The 25,000-nt window shown below is 38.1% G+C and overlaps 1 protein-coding gene and 1 long non-coding RNA gene across 2 annotated transcripts in view; one reads left to right on the forward strand and one right to left on the reverse strand.

The window, feature by feature from the left end:
* Nucleotides 1–1,475: 1,475 nt before the first annotated feature.
* LOC119504238 (scavenger receptor cysteine-rich type 1 protein M130-like) overlaps nucleotides 1,476–25,000 on the reverse strand; it is a 28,985-nt gene continuing 5,460 nt past the window's right edge. Inside the window, exons 2-10 of the mRNA XM_037796271.1 lie at nucleotides 13,963–13,995; nucleotides 11,159–11,455; nucleotides 8,871–9,194; nucleotides 8,484–8,777; nucleotides 6,290–6,604; nucleotides 5,900–6,196; nucleotides 4,706–5,035; nucleotides 2,315–2,397; nucleotides 1,476–2,191 (exon numbers count right to left, since the gene is read on the reverse strand). Coding sequence (XP_037652199.1) covers nucleotides 2,087–2,191; nucleotides 2,315–2,397; nucleotides 4,706–5,035; nucleotides 5,900–6,196; nucleotides 6,290–6,604; nucleotides 8,484–8,777; nucleotides 8,871–9,194; nucleotides 11,159–11,455; nucleotides 13,963–13,995 — 2,078 coding nt within the window. The 3' untranslated portion in view covers nucleotides 1,476–2,086. The remainder of the gene's footprint in view (nucleotides 2,192–2,314; nucleotides 2,398–4,705; nucleotides 5,036–5,899; nucleotides 6,197–6,289; nucleotides 6,605–8,483; nucleotides 8,778–8,870; nucleotides 9,195–11,158; nucleotides 11,456–13,962; nucleotides 13,996–25,000) is intronic.
* LOC119504257 lies at nucleotides 4,968–6,162 on the forward strand. Its single transcript, XR_005210532.1, has 3 exons — nucleotides 4,968–5,033; nucleotides 5,766–5,907; nucleotides 6,035–6,162. It is a non-coding gene; the product is annotated as an uncharacterized LOC119504257 (long non-coding RNA).

The raw sequence follows: 25,000 nt of genomic DNA on the forward strand, positions 1-25,000 counted from the left end.
TGAAATATAAATATGCATATATATATATATACATATATACATACATATATACATATATATATATATGTATATATATATGTATATATGCGTCCGTTTCTTCTCTCAGGACTCAGTTTGTTTGTCTTGTAATCTGCAGTTTGGACAGCAGGCAACGCCGCGTCCACGTCTAATAAACAGGTTGAGTTTGAACAGACGTCACTGGACAAGCTGTAAAAATAACTATTCTTTTATTGAGAGACACAAAGAAAACAGGTAATAAACACAGAATCATCATTTAACATCCAAATGGCATCGCAGGTTTCATTTACACAGAGACAGATATGTTTTATATCCTTTCTTAAAAGATGATGAAACGGGACCAGAGACCCATAAAGGTCATTTTAACCCTTTTAACTACATCATCCATCAGTTTTTACATCTACTTCCTTCCACTTTATTTCTATGAAAATCAACTTGCAGAGTTTTTCAACTTTTAAAAGATGGTAATCTAATTTATTTAACAAAATAAAAGCACTTTAAACGGCCTAAAATCTATGTAACCTGGCATGTGGAGGAAAGAAATCTAATTCATGCATATGTATTAATAAACTGTGCTCTCAAATTAAGAGAATGTTAAACAATGGTTGACATTTGGCCTTTAGAGGGATATGACCTGCAACAAGGACACATTAAGAAAACTTTTATGAAATAAGTAAATTCACAAAGTACAAAATTAAGTAAATTCATTGAATACAAAAGTAAGTAAAATCCATAGAAATTAAGTAAATTCTTTAAGTGCAAAATTAAGTAAACTCCTTATGTACAAAATTAATAAAAAATTCTTTTGAATAAAGAACATTCCTCAATTATAAAAAGCAAGTTCCTTAACTACAAAATTAATCAAATTCTACTGAAATAAAATTAAGTACAATTTTTATGAAATGAAAAATTCCTTAATCAGAAAATTAAGTACAATTCTTAAAAAAATATGTACTTAACCATGAATGATTTGTAAAATCCTTTATTACGACATTAAGTGAAATTCTTATGAAATGAGCAAAATCCTTCATTAGAAAAAAAGTAGTAAAAGTAAAATCCTCAATTATAAATTTGTGTAAATTTGTTAAGTACAACATTAAGAAAATTCCAAAAGTAAAAAATTCTTAAAAATTCCTTAAATACAAAAATAAGTAAAATTCATAGAAATGAAGCACATTCTTTAAGTGCAAAATTAAGTAAACTCCTTATGTACAAAAATTTGCGAAATTCTACTGAAATAAAATTAAGTAAAATTCTTATGTGATAAGAAAATTCCTTAATTACATAATTAGGAAATTCTTAAAAAAAAAGTAAATTACTTAATTATGAAAATTTGCAAAATCCTTAATTACAAAATTAAGTAAAATTCTTAAAAAATAAGTAAATTACTTAATTATGAATATTTTCAAACTCCTTAATTACAAAATTAAGTAAAATTCTTAAAAATAAGTAAATGATTTAATTATGAAAATTTAGTAAAAAGTAGTAAAAGTAAAATCCTCAATTATAAATTTTTCTTATGTACAAAATTAAGCAAAATTCTAATGAAATACTAAAATTCCTTCATCACACTATGAGCTGTTAATACTGTTTTATTTTTGCTCCCATTTGTATTATTATGGTTATTTTTTTAGCTAAATGTGGTCCTGCTCACAACAATAAATGAGCCATGTGAACCACAAGGGAGCGCTAAAGTGAGCTCATAAAGTTCATGTGTCACTAACCAGATGAAACTGGTGTGAAAACAGCCTCTGGTTTTTAATCCTCTACTGTGTTTGCTGGCTACATGACTTTGATTCATTCATTATAGATATTGTTGAATCACAAACACCAACAGATTGTCAACGTGGCAGCAGATGTGCTTCACCAACCCTGGATGTGCTCCAGATCTACAGAGAAGAGACTAACACATTGTTGGTTTTCATGTTGAGAGTGAAACAGATATAGTATATGATGTAATAGAATAGAAGCAGCCTTCTTGTTTAAAGGGAACATGCGTCTAAAATGAGCTGCTGCTGGGTTGTGTGTTATAAATCCATCTGGATGTGAGATGAGCTCCTTGGAGGTGCTACTCTGCTCCCTGAGCTCCTTCCTCTTCAGCTGCAGGAACACCCAGGTTATAATAATCCGGCTCAGCCTTCTCCCGTCTGCTCGGCCTCTGCCCCCTCTTGCCCTGGAGACACATGACAGCACACAGATGTGACTTCCTGCATCACTCCTCTCTCTTCACTTCAATAAACACAGACTGAGAGCTTCATGTCAGTCAGCAGTCTGAACAACAGACGTGTGTCAGTACCTTATAGTAGAAGTAAAGGCCAATGTTCGCCAACAGCAGAATCAGCGGCAGGACGATGGCTCTGATGATGAAAGGCCTTAGATCTGATTAAACACATGGACAGTCATCACATCACATCACATGACATCATGAGTCCAACAGCTCCCATTAAACACAAACTGTAGTGACCTGAAATCTAAAAGCACTTCTTCAATCCTCTTTATGTGAATCCAGGCTCTGAGGACGGAGACTGTTCTTTGTTGGACAGATTAGAAAGTCCTCTGAGATTAATCTGTAGAAATACAACTGACGTGACTTTAGTGAGACTTTTATATGTTTACAACCAAACATGCTCCGTCCTCCAGTCGACTGTTTGCTGTTGACATTCATCCACTTTGTACAAGTGTGGTTACTATATGACATGTGGAACACAATGACAGTAGTCACAGTGTCATTCCACAAACAACAACATGCACGGACTTATTATGACTGAACATGTCTGTCGCGGGGTTCTATGTCAAAACTCTGTGCAACATGAAAAACACTGGCATAGTCGGAAAACGTTGTATTAATCCCTTTTTATTATGCCGGCCTCCCAAAGTGCAATCATTGCTTACTATTTACAAAAAGTGAAAAATAGAAAATAAGCTATGTACAAAACATCAAATAGTACTGAAAATCGAGTTCCTCAATAACTCCATGATTTCTTTCAGAACAGGCAAAAACAATCCAAAAATACAATCTATATTTTACCTTCCTGAGTGTGACCTTCTCTGTCAACACTTCAAGATCAGACTCAGCTCAGCTGGCCAAGATGACCCCCTTTTAAACCAATAGCCCCTCCCCCGGGCGTATTCCTTACACAGAAAAATAACAATTAACATTATTTTTCATCATAGAAGATATTTATAGCCCCTTTAACCTAGGCATATTTTACATATAAATGATATACCTCTGTCTAAACATCCCCCCCCTCAACCAAAACAAGTTCATTTGCAACAAAATCACAATTCCAAATAATAAACATATTTAAACTGATCACATGATCTCAAAACGCGCGAGGGCACCCTTTATAACGGGCTTTGTTACGGCCCTGTTTGCTCGTCAATCCCGTGAATGGGACATGACAGGATGGACAGGATGGACACGCAGCGTTTCAGCAGCTGCTGAGTGAGAATCATGTCTGTGTGAATATATGCGTGTAGGAAACAGCAGAACAATCAAGCGTGCAGCTTTGGTCGCACTACTGACAAACAGCTCAGGGGAGAGGGAGATGTCGCGATGCGTTTTAACTACGAAGTGAATCAGGAAGGGAGCGCAGAAATGTTGGTGTGTGTGGCCTGAGGTGATGTGTGTGCGCTGCCCACAGTCAGTGACGGCTACTCCGTCACAATGTCATAACCCTTAAAGCACTTTGATGAAGTACTACTAGTACTACTTAGATGAAGTACTACTAGTACTACTTTGATGAAGTACTACTAGTACTACTTAGATGAAGTACTACTAGTACTACTTAGATGAAGTACTACTTTGATGAAGTACTACTAGTACTACTTAAATGAAGTACTACTAGTACTACTTAGATGAAGTACTACTAGTACTACTTAGATGAAGTACTACTTAGATGAAGTACTACTAGTACTACTTAGATGAAGTACTACTTAGATGAAGTACTACTAGTACTACTTAGATAAAGTACTACTTAGATGAAGTACTACTAGTACTACTTAGATGAAGTACTACTTTGATGAAGTACTACTAGTACTACTTAAATGAAGTACTACTAGTACTACTTAGATGAAGTACTACTAGTACTACTTAGATGAAGTACTACTTAGATGAAGTACTACTAGTACTACTTAGATGAAGTACTACTTAGATGAAGTACTACTAGTACTACTTAGATAAAGTACTACTTAGATGAAGTACTACTAGTACTACTTAGATGAAGTACTACTTAGATGAAGTACTACTAGTACTACATCTCTGTCTGTAATCGGTTGTGAGCAGACGTCCTAAAGTGACGTCATCTCCACGTAGAATAAACCTCTAACTTTTATTCATGTTTTAATCTCTATGATCTCTGAAGGCTCCGACAAAATTCATCAAACTTCTTAAATACAAAGATAAGGAAAATTATTATGAAATTAAAGAAAGTCCTTAATTACAAAATTAAGTAAAATCTTTAATTATAAATAAACAAAACTCTTAATAACAAAATTACGTAAATTCATGAAGTACAAACATTTGCAACATTTTTATGTAATAAGAAAATTAAGTAAAGTTCTTATGAAATAATCAAAGTCCTTAATTATTAAAATAAGCCCGATCCTTGATTACAGAATGAAAGCTTCTCTGTTGTCAGCTGATCATTTCACATTTTCCAAACCTGCATGTAAACAGTCAGCTTACCTGCGACGGTGAGAGAGATCAGACGGCTCTCAGAGAAGAAGTCGTGAGAAAAAACATAGACGTGATAAACACATCTGTAGCTTCCTTGGTGGGCGGGCTCTGCAGCAGGAAACAGGAAGTGGGCGGAGTGATTGGCAGCTGGCTGGGTGTAGTTGAGTGCTGAGGTGGAGGAGGTGAAGGTGAGCTGGAAGGAGCCTCCTGGGTACTGTGGCTGGACGGAGCAGCTGATGGTGAAGGTGGAGCCCCTGAGCACGTGAAACCGCTGCTGCTGGGCCTCGGAGACCCGGTCCACGGAGGAGGACCCAGAGATGTTGGGCTGAAGCAGCAGGTCTGTAAACACAGAGAGATGATTGGCTGAGAGCCGGAGCACGTTCAGTCTGAAAACAGCGTGCACTGGTTTGCTACGGTTTCCGGGTTGAACGGCGTGTTTCCTGGAAATGATGCACAACAGGCTTTGAGGTGCGTTTCCTCTCATTTGGTGGGTGTGTCAGAGGTGTTACCCAATCAGCCGCGACGTGCACGAACCCCGCCGTATTATAAAGGCAGTGCATTAGCGTAGCACAACAGAGTGTTCAATGCACCGCCGTTTCCGTTTAAACGTTTTTCTGTGTTTTGTTGACCCTCCGTTCAACTACATAGACCTGATCTTGTGTCTCCTCGTCTCCTCGTCTCCTCGTCTCCTCGTCTCCTCGTCTCCTCGATCCTCCGGCTTGTGATCCAGAAATCGATCTCAGCGCTCCATCTTGAAGGAAATCCCAATTCCTAGAATGCATCAGGAGGAGCGAGGAGGCTCGCCGAAGGAGCTATGAGGGACGATAAATCTGTGTGTACTTTGCTTAAGTCTTCTCGGCGTATGGGGTTCCTCATTACGGATATCCACAACTGAATTCTGACTAGTCACAATGAGGTTATAGATATCTGGAATAAGAACTCTGACTAGTCACAATGTGATTACGACTAGTCAGAATGTAGTTGTAGATATCTCTAATGTTAATTCTGGATAGTCAAGCTGAGCTATTAAATGTTAAAACAGCTCTCCATACACTTCTCTACACTTTAGGATGTCATTGTCCTGGATAACTTTACAGTTCAGTCCAATGGAAACCACCGACTGTCACTGTGACGGAGGAAGGAACATACTGGAGACATTACTGTCATAGATGATGTCATAGATGATGTCACTGATGGGCTTACCTGAGCAGGTGAGATTCAGGATGGAGCTAGAGGAACGTGATGTTGCACACTCCCTCAGAGCAGATCCAGACTGAACACAGTCAGGCCTGATCCACCACACAGATCTCTCTGAGGACTCCTCTCTCAGTTCTACAGAAACAGCAGAGCCACAGTCCAAGTCTCTGCAGGCAGCAGCTGCTGCCTTCAGGGTCCAGCCAGAGTAACGGCCCTCCACTGGTCTCCAGTCTCCCTGATGTTTCAGCTCCAGTGTTCCTGCACAGCGACTGTCTCCTCCCACCAACCTGACATCATCAGGCTCTGAGCAGAAACAAGAGAGTCGTCAGTAAAAGAATAAAGTGAGTTTCATTAGAACAGAAATGAACCAGATCAGAGCTGCAGCTCCTCTTCTACCTGAGCAGGTGAGTCCAACAGCTTTGCCAGGTGAGCAGGTGTTTCTATCTGAGCCTGAGCTTCTACAGTCCAGGAGAGCAGACTCAGTTCCTCCACACTGGAACTCTTTGGTCCACATTGAAGCCTCCACGTCTCCATAGAGCGCCCCCTGGAGGACTGAAGGAGCCCCACAGCCAAGCTGCCTACAGACCACCTCTGCATCCTGCTGGTCAAAGTCATCTTCACACACTGAGGACCACCACTGGTTAGAGTGGTTAGTCTTCACCTCCAGTCTGCCTGAGCACAGTCTAGTCCCATTCACCAGCCTGACAGAGTCTGGAGAGATGATAGAAGATGAAATAGAGAGAGATAAAAGACACCAGACACTCAATAAAAAGATGTCATGAAACAACAATTCAGTGATTCCAACTGGAGGAGTTCAGAGCGGTCCCTGCCATCGATTATCTAGCAGCACACAGCCTCTTCTCAAGCCTCAGGGCCCTATTTGAACCTTTAGAGGATATTTCAGAATAACATTAGTAAATAATAAAGTAGTTTTAGATAGATTATGAGGTACATATTGGGCTAATTTACAGGGACTGTGATACATGTTAATTCTTTATACTATGACAGTTTTCCTAAAATGAAATGAAACAAAGACAGTATATGTTGATATACTGAATGGTAACCCCTGTATCATGATACGGATCGTATGGACAGATTCTTGCCAATACACAGCCCTGATGTAATAGAATAAATCCAGCCTTCTGGTTTAAAGGGAACATTCATATAAATGAGCTGCTGCTGGGTGAATATAGAATTGAGTTAAAATAACACACATGTTGATGAAATAGAAATGTGAACAGAGACACCTGTGACGTATCAAAGAGGCCAAACGTCATATTTAATTGATGAGGCTTTAAAATGACGGCTCTGAGGAGAGGAGGGCTCATTTTGTTAAAAGCCTGTTGCCTCAACTCCTCTCTCCTCGCGTCTCTTCCTCGCCTCCTCAGCTCGCATCTCTGGTGGGCGGGACTAAGATGCGAGGAGAGGAGGCGAGGAGAGGAGGCGAGGAAAGGAATGGAGGATGTAGAAACTGTGAAATGGGAAAGGCCTCCAGACAGACAGGTGTGTCCTGTCAGGTGAAGCTCAGCAGGCTGTGGAGAGTTTGAAGCTTTCAGAAACAAGCCCACTTCTATGGCAAACTGTTTAAACATTTAATAGATAGACAAGAGATTCATCAGAGATATCTGCAACGCTGTTTAGACTAGTCATAACTCTAATTATATACGTCTGTAATTACATTTAGACTAGTCATAACTCTAATTATATACATCTGTAATTACATTTAGACTAGTCATAACTCTAATTATATACGTCTGTAATTACATTTAGACTAGTCATAACTCTAATTCTATACGTCTGTAATTACATTTAGACTAGTCATAACTCTAATTATATACGTCTGTAATTACATTTAGACTAGTCATAACTCTAATTCTATACGTCTGTAATTACATTTAGACTAGTCATAACTCTAATTATATACGTCTGTAATTACATTTAGACTAGTCATAACTCTAATTATATACGTCTGTAATTACATTTAGACTAGTCATAACTCTAATTCTATACGTCTGTAATTACATTTAGACTAGTCATAACTATAATTCTATACATCTGTAATTACATTTAGACTAGTCATAACTATAATTATATACATCTGTAATTACATTTAGACTAGTCATAACTATAATTATATACATCTGTAATTACATTTAGACTAGTCATAACTCTAATTATATACATTTGTAATTACATTTAGCCTAGTATTATTCAAACTACTTTTACCATTCATGTGTATGGGGTTTCTCATTACGGATATCCACAACTGAATTATGACTAGTCATAATTCCAGTTTCAGATATCTACAATTTAATTCTGACTAGTCACAATGTGATTACGACTAGTCAGAATGTAGTTGTAGATATCTCTAATGTTAATTCTGGATAGTCAAGCTGAGCTATTAAATGTTAAAACAGCTCTCCATACACTTCTCTACACTTTAGGATGTCATTGTCCTGGATAACTTTACAGTTCAGTCCAATGGAAACCACCGACTGTCACTGTGACGGAGGAAGGAACATACTGGAAACATTACTGTCATAGATGATGTCATAGATGATGTCATAGATGATGTCACTGATGGGCTTACCTGAGCAGGTGAGATTCAGGATGAAGTTAGAGGAACGTGATATTGCACACTCCCTCAGAGCAGATCCAGAATGAACACAGTCAGGCCTGATCCTCCACACAGATCTCTCTGAGGACTCCTCTCTCTGTTCTACAGAAACAGCAGAGCCACAGTCCAACTCTCTGCAGGCAGCAGCTGCTTCCTTCAGGGTCCAGTCAGAGTAACGGCCCTCCACTGGTCTCCAGTCTCCCTGTTTCACCTCCAGTGTTCCTGCACAGCGACTGTCTCCTCCCACCAACCTGACATCATCAGGCTCTGAGCAGAAACAAGAGAGTCGTCAGTAAAAGAATAAAGTGAGTTTCATTAGAACAGAAATGAACCAGATCAGAGCTGCAGCTCCTCTTCTACCTGAGCAGGTGAGTCCAACAGCTTTGCCAGGTGAGCAGGTGTTTCTATCTGAGCCTGAGCTTCTACAGTCCAGGAGAGCAGACTCAGTTCCTCCACACTGGAACTCTTTGGTCCACATTGAAGCCTCCACGTCTCCATAGAGCGCCCCCTGGAGGACTGTAGGAGCCCCACAGCCAAGCTCCCTACAGACCACCTCTGCATCCTGCTGGTCAAAGTCATCTTCACACACTGAGGACCACCACTGGTTAGAGTGGTTAGAGTGGTTAGTCTTCACCTCCAGTCTGCCTGAGCACAGACTAGTCCCATTCACCAGCCTGACAGAGTCTGGAGAGATGATAGAAGATGAAATAGAGAGAGATAAAAGACACCAGACACTCAATAAAAAGATGTCATGAAACAACAATTCAGTGATTCCAACTGGAGGAGTTCAGAGCGGTCCCTGCCATCGATTATCTAGCAGCACACAGCCTCTTCTCAAGCCTCAGGGCCCTATTTGAACCTTTAGAGGATATTTCAGAATAACATTAGTAAATAATAAAGTAGTTTTAGATAGATTATGAGGTACATATTGGGCTAATTTACAGGGACTGTGATACATGTTAATTCTTTATACTATGACAGTTTTCCTAAAATGAAATGAAACAAAGACAGTATATGTTGATATACTGAATGGTAACCCCTGTATCATGATACGGATCGTATGGACAGATTCTTGCCAATACACAGCCCTGATGTAATAGAATAAATCCAGCCTTCTGGTTTAAAGGGAACATTCATATAAATGAGCTGCTGCTGGGTGAATATAGAATTGAGTTAAAATAACACACATGTTGATGAAATAGAAATGTGAACAGAGACACCTGTGACGTATCAAAGAGGCCAAACGTCATATTTAATTGATGAGGCTTTAAAATGACGGCTCTGAGGAGAGGAGGGCTCATTTTGTTAAAAGCCTGTTGCCTCAACTCCTCTCTCCTCGCGTCTCTTCCTCGCCTCCTCAGCTCGCATCTCTGGTGGGCGGGACTAAGACGCGAGGAGAGGAGGCGAGGAGAGGAGGCGAGGAAAGGAATGGAGGATGTAGGAACTGTGAAATGGGAAAGGCCTCCAGACAGACAGGTGTGTCCTGTCAGGTGAAGCTCAGCAGGCTGTGGAGAGTTTGAAGCTTTCAGAAACAAGCCCACTTCTATGGCAAACTGTTTAAACATTTAATAGATAGACAAGAGATTCATCAGAGATATCTGCAACGCTGTTTAGACTAGTCATAACTCTAATTATATACGTCTGTAATTACATTTAGACTAGTCATAACTCTAATTATATACGTCTGTGATTACATTTAGACTAGTCATAACTCTAATTATATACATCTGTAATTACATTTAGACTAGTCATAACTCTAATTATATACATCTGTAATTACATTTAGACTAGTCATAACTCTAATTCTATACATCTGTAATTACATTTAGACTAGTCATAACTCTAATTCTATACATCTGTAATTACATTTAGACTAGTCATAACTCTAATTATATACGTCTGTAATTACATTTAGACTAGTCATAACTCTAATTATATACGTCTGTAATTACATTTAGACTAGTCATAACTCTAATTCTATACATCTGTAATTACATTTAGACTAGTCATAACTCTAATTCTATACGTCTGTAATTACATTTAGACTAGTCATAACTCTAATTATATATGTCTGTAATTACATTTAGACTAGTCATAACTCTAATTCTATACATCTGTAATTACATTTAGACTAGTCATAACTCTAATTCTATACATCTGTAATTACATTTAGACTAGTCATAACTCTAATTCTATACGTCTGTAATTACATTTAGACTAGTATTATTCAAACTTCTTTTACCATTCATGTGTATGGGGTTTCTCATTACGGATATCCACAACTGAATTATGACTAGTCGTAATTCCAGTTTCAGATATCTAAATTTAATTCTGACTAGTCATAATGAGGTTATAGATGTCTGGAATAAGAATTCTGACTAGTCACGATGTGATTACGACTAGTCAGAATGTAGTTGTAGATATCTCTAATGTTAATTCTGGATAGTCAAGCTGAGCTATTAAATGTTAAAACAGCTCTCCATACACTTCTCTACACTTTAGGATGTCATTGTCCTGGATAACTTTACAGTTCAGTCCAATGGAAACCACCGACTGTCACTGTGACGGAGGAAGGAACATACTGGAAACATTACTGTCATAGATGATGTCATAGATGATGTCACTGATGATGTCACTGATGGGCTTACCTGAGCAGGTGAGATTCAGGATGTAGTCAGAGGAACTTGATGTTGCACACTCCCTCAGAGCAGATCCAGACTGAACACAGTCAGGCCTGATCCACCACACAGATCTGTCTGAGGACTCCTCTCTCTGTTCTACAGAAACAGCAGAGCCACAGTCCAACTCTCTGCAGGCAGCAGCTGCTTCCTTCAGGGTCCAGCCAGAGTAACGGCCCCTCACTGGTCTCCAGTCTCCCTGATGTTTCAGCTCCAGTGTTCCTGCACAGCGACTGTCTCCTCCCACCAACCTGACATCATCAGACTCTGAGCAGAAACAAGAGAGTCGTCAGTAAAAGAATAAAGTGAGTTTCATTAGAACAGAAATGAACCAGATCAGAGCTGCAGCTCCTCTTCTACCTGAGCAGGTGAGTCCAACAGCTTTGCCAGGTGAGCAGGTGTTTCTATCTGAGCCTGAGCTTCTACAGTCCAGGAGAGCAGACTCAGTTCCTCCACACTGGAACTCTTTGGTCCACATTGAAGCCTCCACGTCTCCATAGAGCGCCCCCTGGAGGACTGTAGGAGCCCCACAGCCAAGCTCCCTACAGACCACCTCTGCATCCTGCTGGTCAAAGTCATCTTCACACACTGAGGACCACCACTGGTTAGAGTGGTTAGAGTGGTTAGTCTTCACCTCCAGTCTGCCTGAGCACAGTCTAGTCCCATTCACCAGCCTGACAGAGTCTGGAGAGATGATAGAAGATGAAATAGAGAGAGATAAAAGACACCAGACACTCAATAAAAAGATGTCATGAAACAACAATTCAGTGATTCCAACTGGAGGAGTTCAGAGCGGTCCCTGCCATCGATTATCTAGCAGCACACAGCCTCTTCTCAAGCCTCAGGGCCCTATTTGAACCTTTAGAGGATATTTCAGAATAACATTAGTAAATAATAAAGTAGTTTTAGATAGATTATGAGGTACATATTGGGCTAATTTACAGGGACTGTGATACATGTTAATTCTTTATACTATGACAGTTTTCCTAAAATGAAATGAAACAAAGACAGTATATGTTGATATACTGAATGGTAACCCCTGTATCATGATACGGATCGTATGGACAGATTCTTGCCAATACACAGCCCTGATGTAATAGAATAAATCCAGCCTTCTGGTTTAAAGGGAACATTCATATAAATGAGCTGCTGCTGGGTGAATATAGAATTGAGTTAAAATAACACACATGTTGATGAAATAGAAATGTGAACAGAGACACCTGTGACGTATCAAAGAGGCCAAACGTCATATTTAATTGATGAGGCTTTAAAATGACGGCTCTGAGGAGAGGAGGGCTCATTTTGTTAAAAGCCTGTTGCCTCAACTCCTCTCTCCTCGCGTCTTTTCCTCGCCTCCTCAGCTCACATCTCTGGTGGGCGGGACTAAGACGCGAGGAGAGGAGGCGAGGAGAGGAGGCGAGGAAAGGAATGGAGGATGTAGAAACTGTGAAATGGGAAAGGCCTCCAGACAGACAGGTGTGTCCTGTCAGGTGAAGCTCAGCAGGCTGTGGAGAGTTTGAAGCTTTCAGAAACAAGCCCACTTCTATGGCAAACTGTTTAAACATTTAATAGATAGACAAGAGATTCATCAGAGATATCTGCAACGCTGTTTAGACTAGTCATAACTCTAATTATATACATCTGTAATTACATTTAGACTAGTCATAACTCTAATTCTATACGTCTGTAATTACATTTAGACTAGTCATAACTCTAATTATATACGTCTGTAATTACATTTAGACTAGTCATAACTCTAATTATATACGTCTGTAATTACATTTAGACTAGTCATAACTCTAATTATATACATCTGTAATTACATTTAGACTAGTCATAACTCTAATTATATACGTCTGTAATTACATTTAGACTAGTCATAACTCTAATTATATACATCTGTAATTACATTTAGACTAGTCATAACTCTAATTCTATACGTCTGTAATTACATTTAGACTAGTATTATTCAAACTACTTTTACCATTCATGTGTATGGGGTTTCTCATTACGGATATACACAACTGAATTATGACTAGTCGTAATTCCAGTTTCAGATATCTAAATTTAATTCTGACTAGTCATAATGAGGTTATAGATATCTGGAATAAGAACTCTGACTAGTCACAATGTGATTACGACTAGTCAGAATGTAGTTGTAGATATCTCTAATGTTAATTCTGGATAGTCAAGCTGAGCTATTAAATGTTAAAACAGCTCTCCATACACTTCTCTACACTTTAGGATGTCATTGTCCTGGATAACTTTACAGTTCAGTCCAATGGAAACCACCGACTGTCACTGTGACGGAGGAAGGAACATACTGGAAACATTATTGTCATAGATGATGTCATAGATGATGTCACTGATGGGCTTACCTGAGCAGGTGAGATCCAGGATGGAGTTAGAGTAATCTGATGTTGCACACTCCCTCAGAGCAGATCCAGAATGAACACAGTCAGGCCTGATCCACCACACAGATCTGTCTGAGGACTCCTCTCTCTCTTCTACAGAAACAGCAGAGCCACAGTCCAAGTCTCTGCAGACAGCAGCTGCTTCCTTCAGGGTCCAGCCATAGTAACGGCCCTCCACTGGTCTCCAGTCTCCCCGATGTTTCACCTCCAGTGTTCCTGCACAGCGACTGTCTCCTCCCACCAACCTGACATCATCAGACTCTGAACAGAAACAAGAGAGTCGTCAGTAAAGGAAGTGAATTTAAGAAAAGATTAAACTGAGACTTGACTTTATTTCTTTATTTCTCTTTTTTTATGTACCTGTTGAGTTGTGATTTTCTTCAGCCTGGAGTCCTGTAGAAACACAAATATTTATTGTTTAAGTACGGTTTTGGAGACGTGACGGAGCTGCTGGCGGGGTGCCTTGAGACCGGCCCGGCCGTCAGTCATGTGATACGTCTTTCTTGAGTATACTTCAGTGTTTACAGTCTGCAAACTTAATCCTTCATTTAGTCGGCAGTATGCAGAACACTATGGGAGTGAATCTTTCAGTAGTTCACGATTGTGGATTCAGTACATAGCGGTGCTAATTTCAGGATCTACTCCAGTCCGCTGTGCACTAATAAAGGCGGTGTGGTAAATGATGTCATGACAGCAGAATAAAGTGTGTATAAGATTATGGAAATTTATTAAATTTAAAAAAGTTATATCAAAGAATGTAAACACAAAGACAAACGGTAACATTTATTCATGCTAAACTTGCAAATAAACACATTTTACTAAAAAGTGTTTCTTATTTCTCAATTCTCAGTGACTTCAAGAATAACAAGTTCAAGATGTAAAAAAAATAAAAATTGATGCCCGTTATATAAATAATTTGTTATTTATGGCCAGCTGCTTTTTTATTTCTCAGAAACTTGCCAGTCTCACAAATAAATTGTGCACAAAACAACACTACAAAACTGGTATTTTGTGTGATTCTTCAACTAATCACACAATAATGCTTGTCACTACTGGTGACTTGTTGTGTATTGTCCATCAGTAGAAATATCTAGGTTATTTTGTAGAAAAAAAACTATAAAAAATTGGTCCAATGGCATCACGTGAAAGACATGGACGTTGTAGTACCACCGTTTGGCCACTACGAACCAACGCAGTACTTTTTTTACAATTTCCGTATGCTATTTTATTATTAAATTAACTTTTTTTTATTTATTTTTTATTTAAGGTTAAAGGAATACATACACATACTTGTAAAAGGGACATACAGACAGCAACAACAACATATGTATATAAAAAAAAAAAAGAAAACAAAAGAAAAATTATAAAAAGAAAAAATAATAAATAAAAGTACTACCCGTTGTAATAGTGCAGTGTCAAGAGATAAGTTCATATTCATATACATACATATTCATGTCTATATACATACATCCAACCTCATATATAGATGCACACACACATACGGTATATACATATGTCTATATCCACACGCGCATACATATAGATATCCACTTAGACACATTCGCTTACACAGTTATCTATTCTATTTTACAAACAAAAAAAGGACATATTTACATCCCTTTAGTTGACCTTTTATCGACATTATTTATTAATTAATTTTGGTTAACTCCAATCCTCACCCTGACTCAAAGTATCCCACCCACGCTCAAAAATGATATTCTGTTCTTCATTTCTATTAACATCCCTCTCAAGAACCCACTGATGCTTCAAAAACATTTTGAAACGTTCAGTGTTTAACTGCTGTCTTTTTATAGCTTTAAATATAAATGCTTTCCCCATCATAATGATGATGTTGTTCAGGTCTTTTCCTTTTTCATCATCCCTTAAATCACCAAACATTATAGATAAAGGACAACTATAGAAATTTGATTTGTAGACTGAGATCCACTTTTCAACTTTAATCCAAAATAATGCAACTTCCTTACAATACCAAAATAACTGAATGTCTGACTCCTCTTCCTCCTCACTCAATCTACAGAAGTCACATTGTTGGATGCACCATTTTTTTAGCATTCTCTTAGTAGGTAAGAATTTGTAGATTAGTTTTAGTTGTAAATTTCTAATGGAGACATCAAAAGAAGTTGTGTAAATACATGTATATACTTTCCTCCATGGGATACATTTGTCTAACAAATCTTCCCATTTTGACTGGATAGCTACTGGTGCAGCAGACATGTGTTTAAGTTGCATGTATAACTGATATATTTTCTTGTTTATTTTTCTCTTATTCATCCATGTTGTGTCCTTAATGTAGGGGCAACATGTCATTTGTTTTGTACATAATAATAGCTTCCTTTTCCAGATCTGAGGTATAGCTGCACAGAGTTGATTAAATGTAAAAAGGTCACAAACATTACCGTATACTATTTTAAATTCATCATAAGACTTGATTTCGCCCCCACTATTCAAGAGGTCATTTATAAATAATATTCCTTTTTCAAACATTGATTCAATAAAGATAGGGTGATCATTAATCAAAATATTTCTATTATACCACAACACTTGGCTCTGGATTTCATAACTTAACTCTGGTTGATGATATTGGTATTGAAACCAACTGACTATGGCCTCTTCCAAAAAGCCTGATAAGTATGGAAATGACTTTCTCTTTAATATAGTGAACTGAAAAGCAGTTACCTGGAGGTAAGGATAGAGTTCTTTGTGGAACAGAAGATGAACAGACCTCAATCATTTTTCTGAAAACCACTGCGGATTTAAGATCCATTTTGGTATAAGAGATGCTTTTAGTGCAAAGTTGAGTGCCTTAAGGTTTAACAATTTAAGTCCACCGTGTTTGTAATCATTATACAGATAAGCTCTTTTCATTTTATCAGGCTTCCCACCCCATATGAAGTTGAACACATTTTGCTCATATTTTTTAAACAGCTCCTCTCCTGGGGAAGGTGATGAAATGAGGATATAGATAAACTGAGGAATCACTAAGGAATTTATCACTCTTATTTTTCCATATAAAGTTAAGTTAGTCATTCCCCAAACTTTTAATTTTCTGTCGCCTGTATGTAGCTTTCTTTCAAAGTTTTCCTTTGTGATAAGTTCCATTTTAGTGGCAGATTACTACCTTTCAGAGATCCAATTCACAGCACAGTACATTTATCATAGTTAGGTTTTAGTCCGGAAATTACTGAGAAGTTATTCAACTCTTTAACTAATGCAGTAAAAGATGCGACATTTGGTTGAATTTGAAAGTTTACATCGTCCGCATACATTGAGATTTTTGATTCCAAACTATTTATTCTCAAACCTTCTATGTTGTTATTCATTCTTACTTTTTGGGCTAAGATTTCTATAGCTATAATAAATAGATACGCAGACAGCGGACATCCGTGTTTCAATCCTCTATATTGCTTAATTGTTTCAGAAAAAAAAACATTGTTTATTATTTTACACTTTGGATTACTATACATTACTTTTATCCAACTAATTAAAGAGTCTCCAAAGTTAAAATATTCTAAACATTTATAAATAAAATCCAAACGTACTTTATCGAAAGCTTTCTCAAAGTCAGCAAAAAAAATTAAAGCAGGGTTTTTGTTGAGTCATAATATTCAATTATTTCGATTACTTGTCTAAAACTGTCACTGATAGATCGACCCTGTAAGAAGCCACACCGATCTGGATGAATAATATTGGGCAGTACTAGTTTTAATCTATTTTCAAGACATTTGGCTAATATTTTAGCATCGTTACATTGTAGTGTGATTGGTCTCCAATTCTTTAGAGTCGTGGGATCTTTATACCTTCCACCTGAATCTTGTTTCAATAATAGTGAGATTAAACCTTCCTGTTGAGTTTCTGTAAGTTGTTTTTTGCTATATGACCAGTTGAAGGTGTTCAGCAAAGGTGTTTTAACAGACTCATAGAAGGTTTGATAAAAGTCTACAGGGATGCCATCGGCTCCTGGACTTTTACCTTTTTCAAAGGAGTTAATAGCTTTGATGTAATTCCTCCAGCTTAATAAGTCCCTCACAAGATTTTTTTTCTTTCTCTGTTAACTTTACGGTATTATCGTCTTGAGAATTGGGTCTAGTATTTTGATGCAATAAATCCTCTGCTGGGCTCTGGAAGGAGTACAATTTTGAAAAATAATTGTTGTTCCAGAAAAATTTCCATTTGGTTTTTCAATGATTTTATTTCCTACTACAAGCTTCAAAACATTTTTCTTTACAGTGTTTTTATACTGGAGATTTAAAAAATATTTGGTTGATCTCTCCCGATTTTCCATCCATTCTATTCTATTTCTCAAATATGATACGTTGGCTTTCTCTGCATATAGTCTTTCTAACTCTCTTTCCTTGTGCTCAAGATTGTCCAGTAGAGCTTGTGACACATTTGTATTATTGTCTACCCGTTCTGTTAAATCTTCTATCTCAGCTATCAATGTTTTTTCTTTCTCCAAACGATTTTTAATTTTCCTGGAGCTGTATTGAATGCAGTGTCCCCTTAAGGTGCATTTAAAAGCATCCCATATAATCAAAAGATCTGCTGTATCATTATTCACTACAAAGAAATCTTTTATGAATTTGTTTGTTGTATCTATAAACTCTTTATCATTCAATAGCTTCTGATTTAATTTCCAGTATCCTGGACCCCTATGAAACGTTGTGGTACAAATGCTCAAGGTTATAAGATGATGATCTGACCTAAATCTCTCTTTAATCTCGACTTTATTAGTTTTTGGAGTCAATGAAAATGATGTTAAGAAATAATCTATTCTGCTAGCCTGATTTCCTCGTCTCCATGTATATCTTGTTTGCTTTGGATTTTGCAATCTCCATATGTCAATTAAATCGAGTGAGGTCATGATGCCAGAAATAGCATTATATGCTCTAGAATGGTAATTCTTAGTTTGTATGCCTTTTCGATCCAGATCTACAACAGTGTTGTAGTCTCCTGTCATTATCACATTTTTATCATGTAGTTTTTTTTCTTGCAACATGTTGAATATATCTTGAAAGAAGAGTGGATCGTCAGAATTAAGTGCGTACAGATTTACTAATACAAATTCGAGGCTATCCACTAATATATCTTGTATAATATATCTACCTGCTTGATGTATTATTGTATCTTTGACCACAATATCTACTTCCTTTTTATACATTATCATTACACCTTTAGAATTTGAGCATCCATGTGAAAAGTATATGTTACACCCCCCCCCACCCCTCCCACTCTGTTTTCCATTTAATCTCATCCAGTCGGGTAGAGTGAGTCTCTTGTAAACAAAATATATCATAGCTTTTATCCGTAAGCCAACTAATAAAGTGTCCCCTTTTCTTCCTATCAGCTAAACCATTACAGTTGAAGCTTGATATTACTAACTTGGACATATTTGATCTTCAGTGGATTCTATACTTTCGTGATTCTTGAAAAAAAAGGAAGGAAATAATAATAGTGACACCAAAACAACGGGAATGGGCTGAAAAAAAGAAAACATACAAAAGGCAAAAACAACTAAGGTAATATAATAAAGTAAATTTAAAAAATAGAATACAGAAAACAGAAGCATATAACATAGGATCATATTTGGATCCCTCGAGTAAACTGACATAAGATTGGGATGCTCAGCCGGAGCTCGCCTTGTTTGATTATAAATGGGGCACCTTAAGTTTGATTGTCTTAATTGAAGGTGGTTCAAATAATGCAATTTGCTTTGCTACACTAAGCTATTCCCCTCTCCCCTCTTCTCATTGCCCATTCCTGGACACACCTACCAACCCAACTTCCCACCTTCACTTATTTCCTGTTTCCTCCATCCTCTGCTGATATATTTCCCATTGTCATATTTTTCTTCCTTTTAAATAGCGTCTAAGAGAAACATTTTACTATAACAAAACATCCAATCCCAATTTATGAGAACAAAACTAAGAACAAAAATCATCAATGCAGAAAAAAAAGAAAAAATATATATTCCCTTTATATAGGTATAAAAAAATACAAGACCATTTCGCAATTCTATCAAAGAGAACGGAAGGTGTTTCTAGTAGTATACAATACATTCAAATTCCACAAGCCAGATGTAAAGGGGTGAGGTAGCACAATGCAGAAGACTGGGCTCTAACAAATGCAGCCTACAGCACAAAAAAAAAGCGTGTATATACATACAGTATCTTGTGGAGGAAGATGGTTGAAGGGGGAGGGATCAGAATAACCCCTCCATGAATTTCCGAGCTTCATCAGGAGAATCAACAGGAGGGTCTCTTTATTATGGGAGACCTTCAACTTGGCAGGATACATGAGAAAGTTCTGTACTCCTTTTCCTCGTAGATCTTTCATGATAAGAGCAAAGGCCACTCTGCGTCTTGAGGTAAATGGGGAATAATCAGCAAACAGCAGCAGCTTATTTTTTCCATGGGCGATAGATGAGCCAGCCGCTCGGTAAGCATCCAGTACGGCCTTCCTGTCGGTGTAACGAAGTAGCCTGAATATAACTGGTCTAGGCTTGTTGTCACCTGAGGATTTTGTGTACATCCTATGGGCCCGCTCCATCTCCATAACCCCGCTGGCCGACAGCGCCCGGAGCCATGTAGGGAGTTTGTGCTGTAGGAAACCAATACTGCCTTCCTCTCCTTCAGGTAGGAAGATTAATCTTAAATTGGATCTGCGTGAATAATCCTCCTGTTCAGCAACCCGTTCCTCTATGTTTTGGATTTTCCCTTTGTTTAGTTGAGAGACCTCACACTGTGCACGTAGGTCGGACTGTATGATATCGGTTCTTTTGGAGAGCGCTGTGAGCGAGTTAGACAGGCCGTGAAACTCACTCTCCATTCTGGAGACGGTAGTCTTTAAACTGCTCATGTCCGTCTGGATTGCAGTGACAGCAACTCCCGTAGCACAAACATCTTGACGGATTCAGTCAGAGAGTCCTTTAAGCCAGCAATAGCTCGGGAGATATTGATCAGATGAGAGGTAACAGAGACATCCTCCAGAGGGACAGACACTTTGCAGCCGGCGTCTGTGTGTGGCTCGGGGGTTGCGCAATATCAGCGTGGTCCGAGTCCAATATAGAGAACTTGGCTTTCTTATCATCTTGAATTAACGTGGGAGAAGGCGATGCAGGCTCCATCGAGTCACAGCTTCGTTTGGAAGAGTTATTCATTAATCCCAATGTAAGTATTGAAGTTTCTGTTACATTGGGATCCCCATTAAATCAGCGAAAAAAAAGTTTGCAAGGAGAGCTCCAGACTTACGCCGCCGTCTTACTCAGTGACCCGGAAGTTCATTCATCCAACGACAGTACGTTTTTTACAATTTTCGTATGCTATTTCATCATTAAATTAACTTTGATTCACCATTAATTTTCATAAAACTGCCAATATTCGGGCCTTTCTAGTTCATTGAGCTGGTTAGTATTATAGCGAGGCTAATGTTAGACGCCTGGAACACCTGGAAGGGTATAGCCAAACAGAGGCAGAGTAGGGACGGGCATACTAGGAGCGCCCAGCGAGTCATGAATTCTCCCATAGAAATGTACACATAGACGCTGCATTGGACGCTTCGGCCCGTTGCAGCGATACGTCAACATGGGCGCCATATTGGACCTAGCAAGACTGGCCTGTAACCCTGTACTAGGGAACGGGGGAGCTGCATTTTTCTGGATAAAAAGCACTATAACGTCTACATTAGACAGGCGGTATGCCAATTGGACAAAGGCTATATTGTTAACATCTTTATGGTTGGGGAGCTGGACTTTGACTAAGTTGGTGCCTCGGCCTCCAGGAACTAGCCCTGTAGCTTTCAGCCTCCTTGCCCAAGGCACTTTGTAGATATGGCCTCTGTCCACTCGGCATACCCGAGGCCCTGCAGTAAGGTATGTGAAGTGGACTTGATTTCTCCACTTCACATACCGTACTGCAGGGCCTCGGGTATGCTGAGTGGACTTTGTCCAATGGCAATACCTCGGGCCAATCGTAGTGACTTGCAATTGGATTTCTGGCCCTCAGAGTGTTTTGAGCTTTGACCTTTAGGGTATTGGATAGAATGACAACTGTGGTTGATAACCTACTTGAATGCATAACAATTGAAATCTGCAAGGAAAAAAGTAAAAATGTCATCATTATCTGTATCTATAGAGCACCAGGCTCCAACACTGACATCTTCAAGGACTGGATGGAGTTTTCAGAAAAAGGTAACAAAGCAGTTTTCATATGTGGAGATTACAATATTGACCTGTTGAATCCTAATAAACATAAAATTACAGATGAATTTATCAATACAATGTACAGTATGAGCCTAAATCTGAAAATCACTAGACCCAGCAGAGTTACATCCCATTGTGCCACTCTATCTGATAACATATTCACCAATGACGCTGAAAACAACACAGTAAGCGGATTATTAATCAACGATATCAGTGACCATCTACCAGTCTTTACAGTCTGCGATAGCAATTACAAGATTGCAGTCGCAAGCGGCAGTTTGCGGGTCCAAGCCTTTTTTCGCTCAACAGGACGATTTGCTATGTGGCCCGGGAAAGGGAAGTTTGGGGTCCCCTGCTGGAGCTGTTGCCCCCACGACCCGACCCCGGATAAGCGGTTGAAGATGGATGGATGGATGGAGGAGGATTTGTGATAATCAAAGCCGCACGTCAGCAAAGTCACTTCAGCTGGTTTAATTCGGAGGGGTGAGACCAGTCATACGCTTGTTTTATCATGACAATGTATGCAGCCTTTCAGTAATTGTACAGTCAATGTCCCACCAGTCATATTTGTTGGCATTTTGGGGACATGTTTCAACAGATTAATTAAAAATATCCAGTTAGTTTGGTGATTTTGGACAAACTGTCAATGACTTATGGATAAATTTGTGCCAGACCCATGCACATGTTTGGAACTGATGGCGCCCCCTTTTGAGTGATTTAAAAATAGTTTTACACACGTGGTTTAACATTGTTATGAAATATATCCACTGAGTTTTGTATTGATTGGACAAACAATTTCTGATGTATAGTCTGATTTGTGTTATTCCACTCCCATTTGTTTTTCATTTGTCGCTCCCCATAGTGGTCGATTTGAATGAAACTTTCAGGGAATGTTTCAGGTACTCTTGTGGACATATCATGGAAGTTTCAAGATGATGGGCCAACTGGTTGTTGACTTAAGTCTGTTTATGTGTTGAGGCACGCCCTTTTGAAATTCATTGGTTAATATCTTGAAAACGAAATTAGATATCAAAAGGCCTCATGTAACTTTTGAAAAACTTAGTCCAACAATGATACACAGAAAATTTGGTAGAAATCGGACCTTTGGTTTAGGAGGAGATGTCAAAAAAGGGTTTTTCAAAAACTTTCTTGGGAAGCACTTGCACATCATTTCCAGTTATTGAGCCAAGTTTCATGTTTCTAGCTCATTCCAGCTCACGGCAATTTGAGCCGATGCGGCAGACAACAAATAACAAACCAACACAAACTTAGTTATGTATATGCATATATATATATATATATATATATATATATATATATATACACACACAATGTCTATGTGTCAAGTTATTGTTCAAATATGTATTAAATTATAAAAAAATATAAGTATAAGTATAAAAACAATACATAAAAGAAAATATACACATTGTTACAAAATAAGTTTAACTTAGAACAAATAGATTTTGCAAAATTAATTAATCCTGATTTCATTTAATACTCGTGTTAAATGTCTCGTGTTAAATGTTAAATGTCTCATGTCAAATGTCTCATGTCTTGTGTTAAATGTCTTGCGTTAAATGTCTCATGTCAAATGTCTCATGTCTCGTGTTAAATGTCTCGTGTTAAATGTCTCGTGTTAAATGTCTCGTGTTAAATGCCTCGTGTTAAATGTCTCATGTCAAATGTCTCTTGTCTCGTGTTAAATGTCTCGTGTTAAATGTCTCTTGTCTCGTGTTAAATGTCTCGTGTTAAATGTCTCGTGTTAAATGTCTTGCGTTAAATGTCTCATGTCAAATGTCTCATGTCTCGTGTTAAATGTCTCATGTTAAATGCCTCGTGTTAAATGTCTCGTGTTAAATGTCTTGTGTTAAATGTCTCATGTTAAATGTTAAATGTCTCATGTTAAATGTCTCATGTCTTGTGTTAAATGTCTTGTGTTAAATGTCTCATGTCAAATGTCTCATGTAAAATGTCTCATGTCTCGTGTTAAATGTCTCGTGTTAAATGTCTCGTGTTAAATGTCTCGTGTCAAATGTCTCATGTTAAATGTGTCATGTCTCATGTTAATTATCTCATGTTAAATGTCTCATGTTAAATGTCTCATGTTAAATGTTGCATGTCTCGTGTTAATTATCTCATGTTAAATGTCTCATGTTAAATGTCTCATGTTAAATGTTGCATGTCTCGTGTTAATTATCTCATGTTAAATGTCTCATGTTAAATGTTGCATGTCTCGTGTTAATTATCTCATGTTAAATGTCTCGGTCTCGTGTTAAATGTCTCGTGGTAAATGTCTCGTGTTAAATGTCTCATGTCTCGTGTTAAATGTCTCGTGTTAAATGTCTCATGTAAAATGTCTTGTGTCTCGTGTGAAATGTCTCGTGTTAAATGTCTCATGTCAAATGTCTCATGTTAAATGTTGCATGTCTCGTGTTAAATGTCTCATGTTAACTTGTCTTGTGTTAAATGTCTCATGTTAAATGTCTCATGTTAACTTGTCTTGTGTTAAATGTCTCATGTTAAATGTCTCATGTTAACTTGTCTTGTGTTAAATGTCTCATGTTAAATGTCTCATGTTAAATGTCTCATGTTAAATGTCTCATGTTAAATGTTGCATGTCTCGTGTTAAATGTCTCATGTTAAATGTCTCATGTCAAATGTCTCATGTCTCGTGTTAAATGTCTCGTGTTAAATGTCTCATGTTAAATGTCTCGTGTTAAATGCAAATAAGCAAGTGCCCGCTGCTGCCACAGCTTCTGCCTTAACATAAAAGGTAATATGTATATTATCTTATTTAATTGTTATTTTTTTATTATTTATTTAAACACAAAGTATTTTATAATTAGGAGTAATTTTGAACATCATTTCCCATAAGCCCATGTCAGCTCAAAGCCTGATCACCTACTACTATTCATAACTTTATAATGAACTTGTCTCCACATGTGTGAGTGAGTGTGAACCAGGATAAACTCACATTCAACAAACAATCAACAGCCTTTCAGTCCTTTATCGTCCCAGTTCACCGCCTCTCACCGGGTTATCTATGTCCGTTCAGCACAGAGTTCTTACCGGTGATCCGGTAGAGCTCTGCTCGTTAGCGCGGTGCTAACTTCTCCGGACCCTTTTCACTGTGACACACTGAGAGTGTTGCTTCTCTAACGCTCCGGGTGTAATTATTAG

Source organism: Sebastes umbrosus, chromosome 16 (genome assembly GCF_015220745.1).
Source record: "Sebastes umbrosus isolate fSebUmb1 chromosome 16, fSebUmb1.pri, whole genome shotgun sequence".
Classification (NCBI taxonomy): Eukaryota; Metazoa; Chordata; class Actinopteri; order Perciformes; family Sebastidae; genus Sebastes; species Sebastes umbrosus.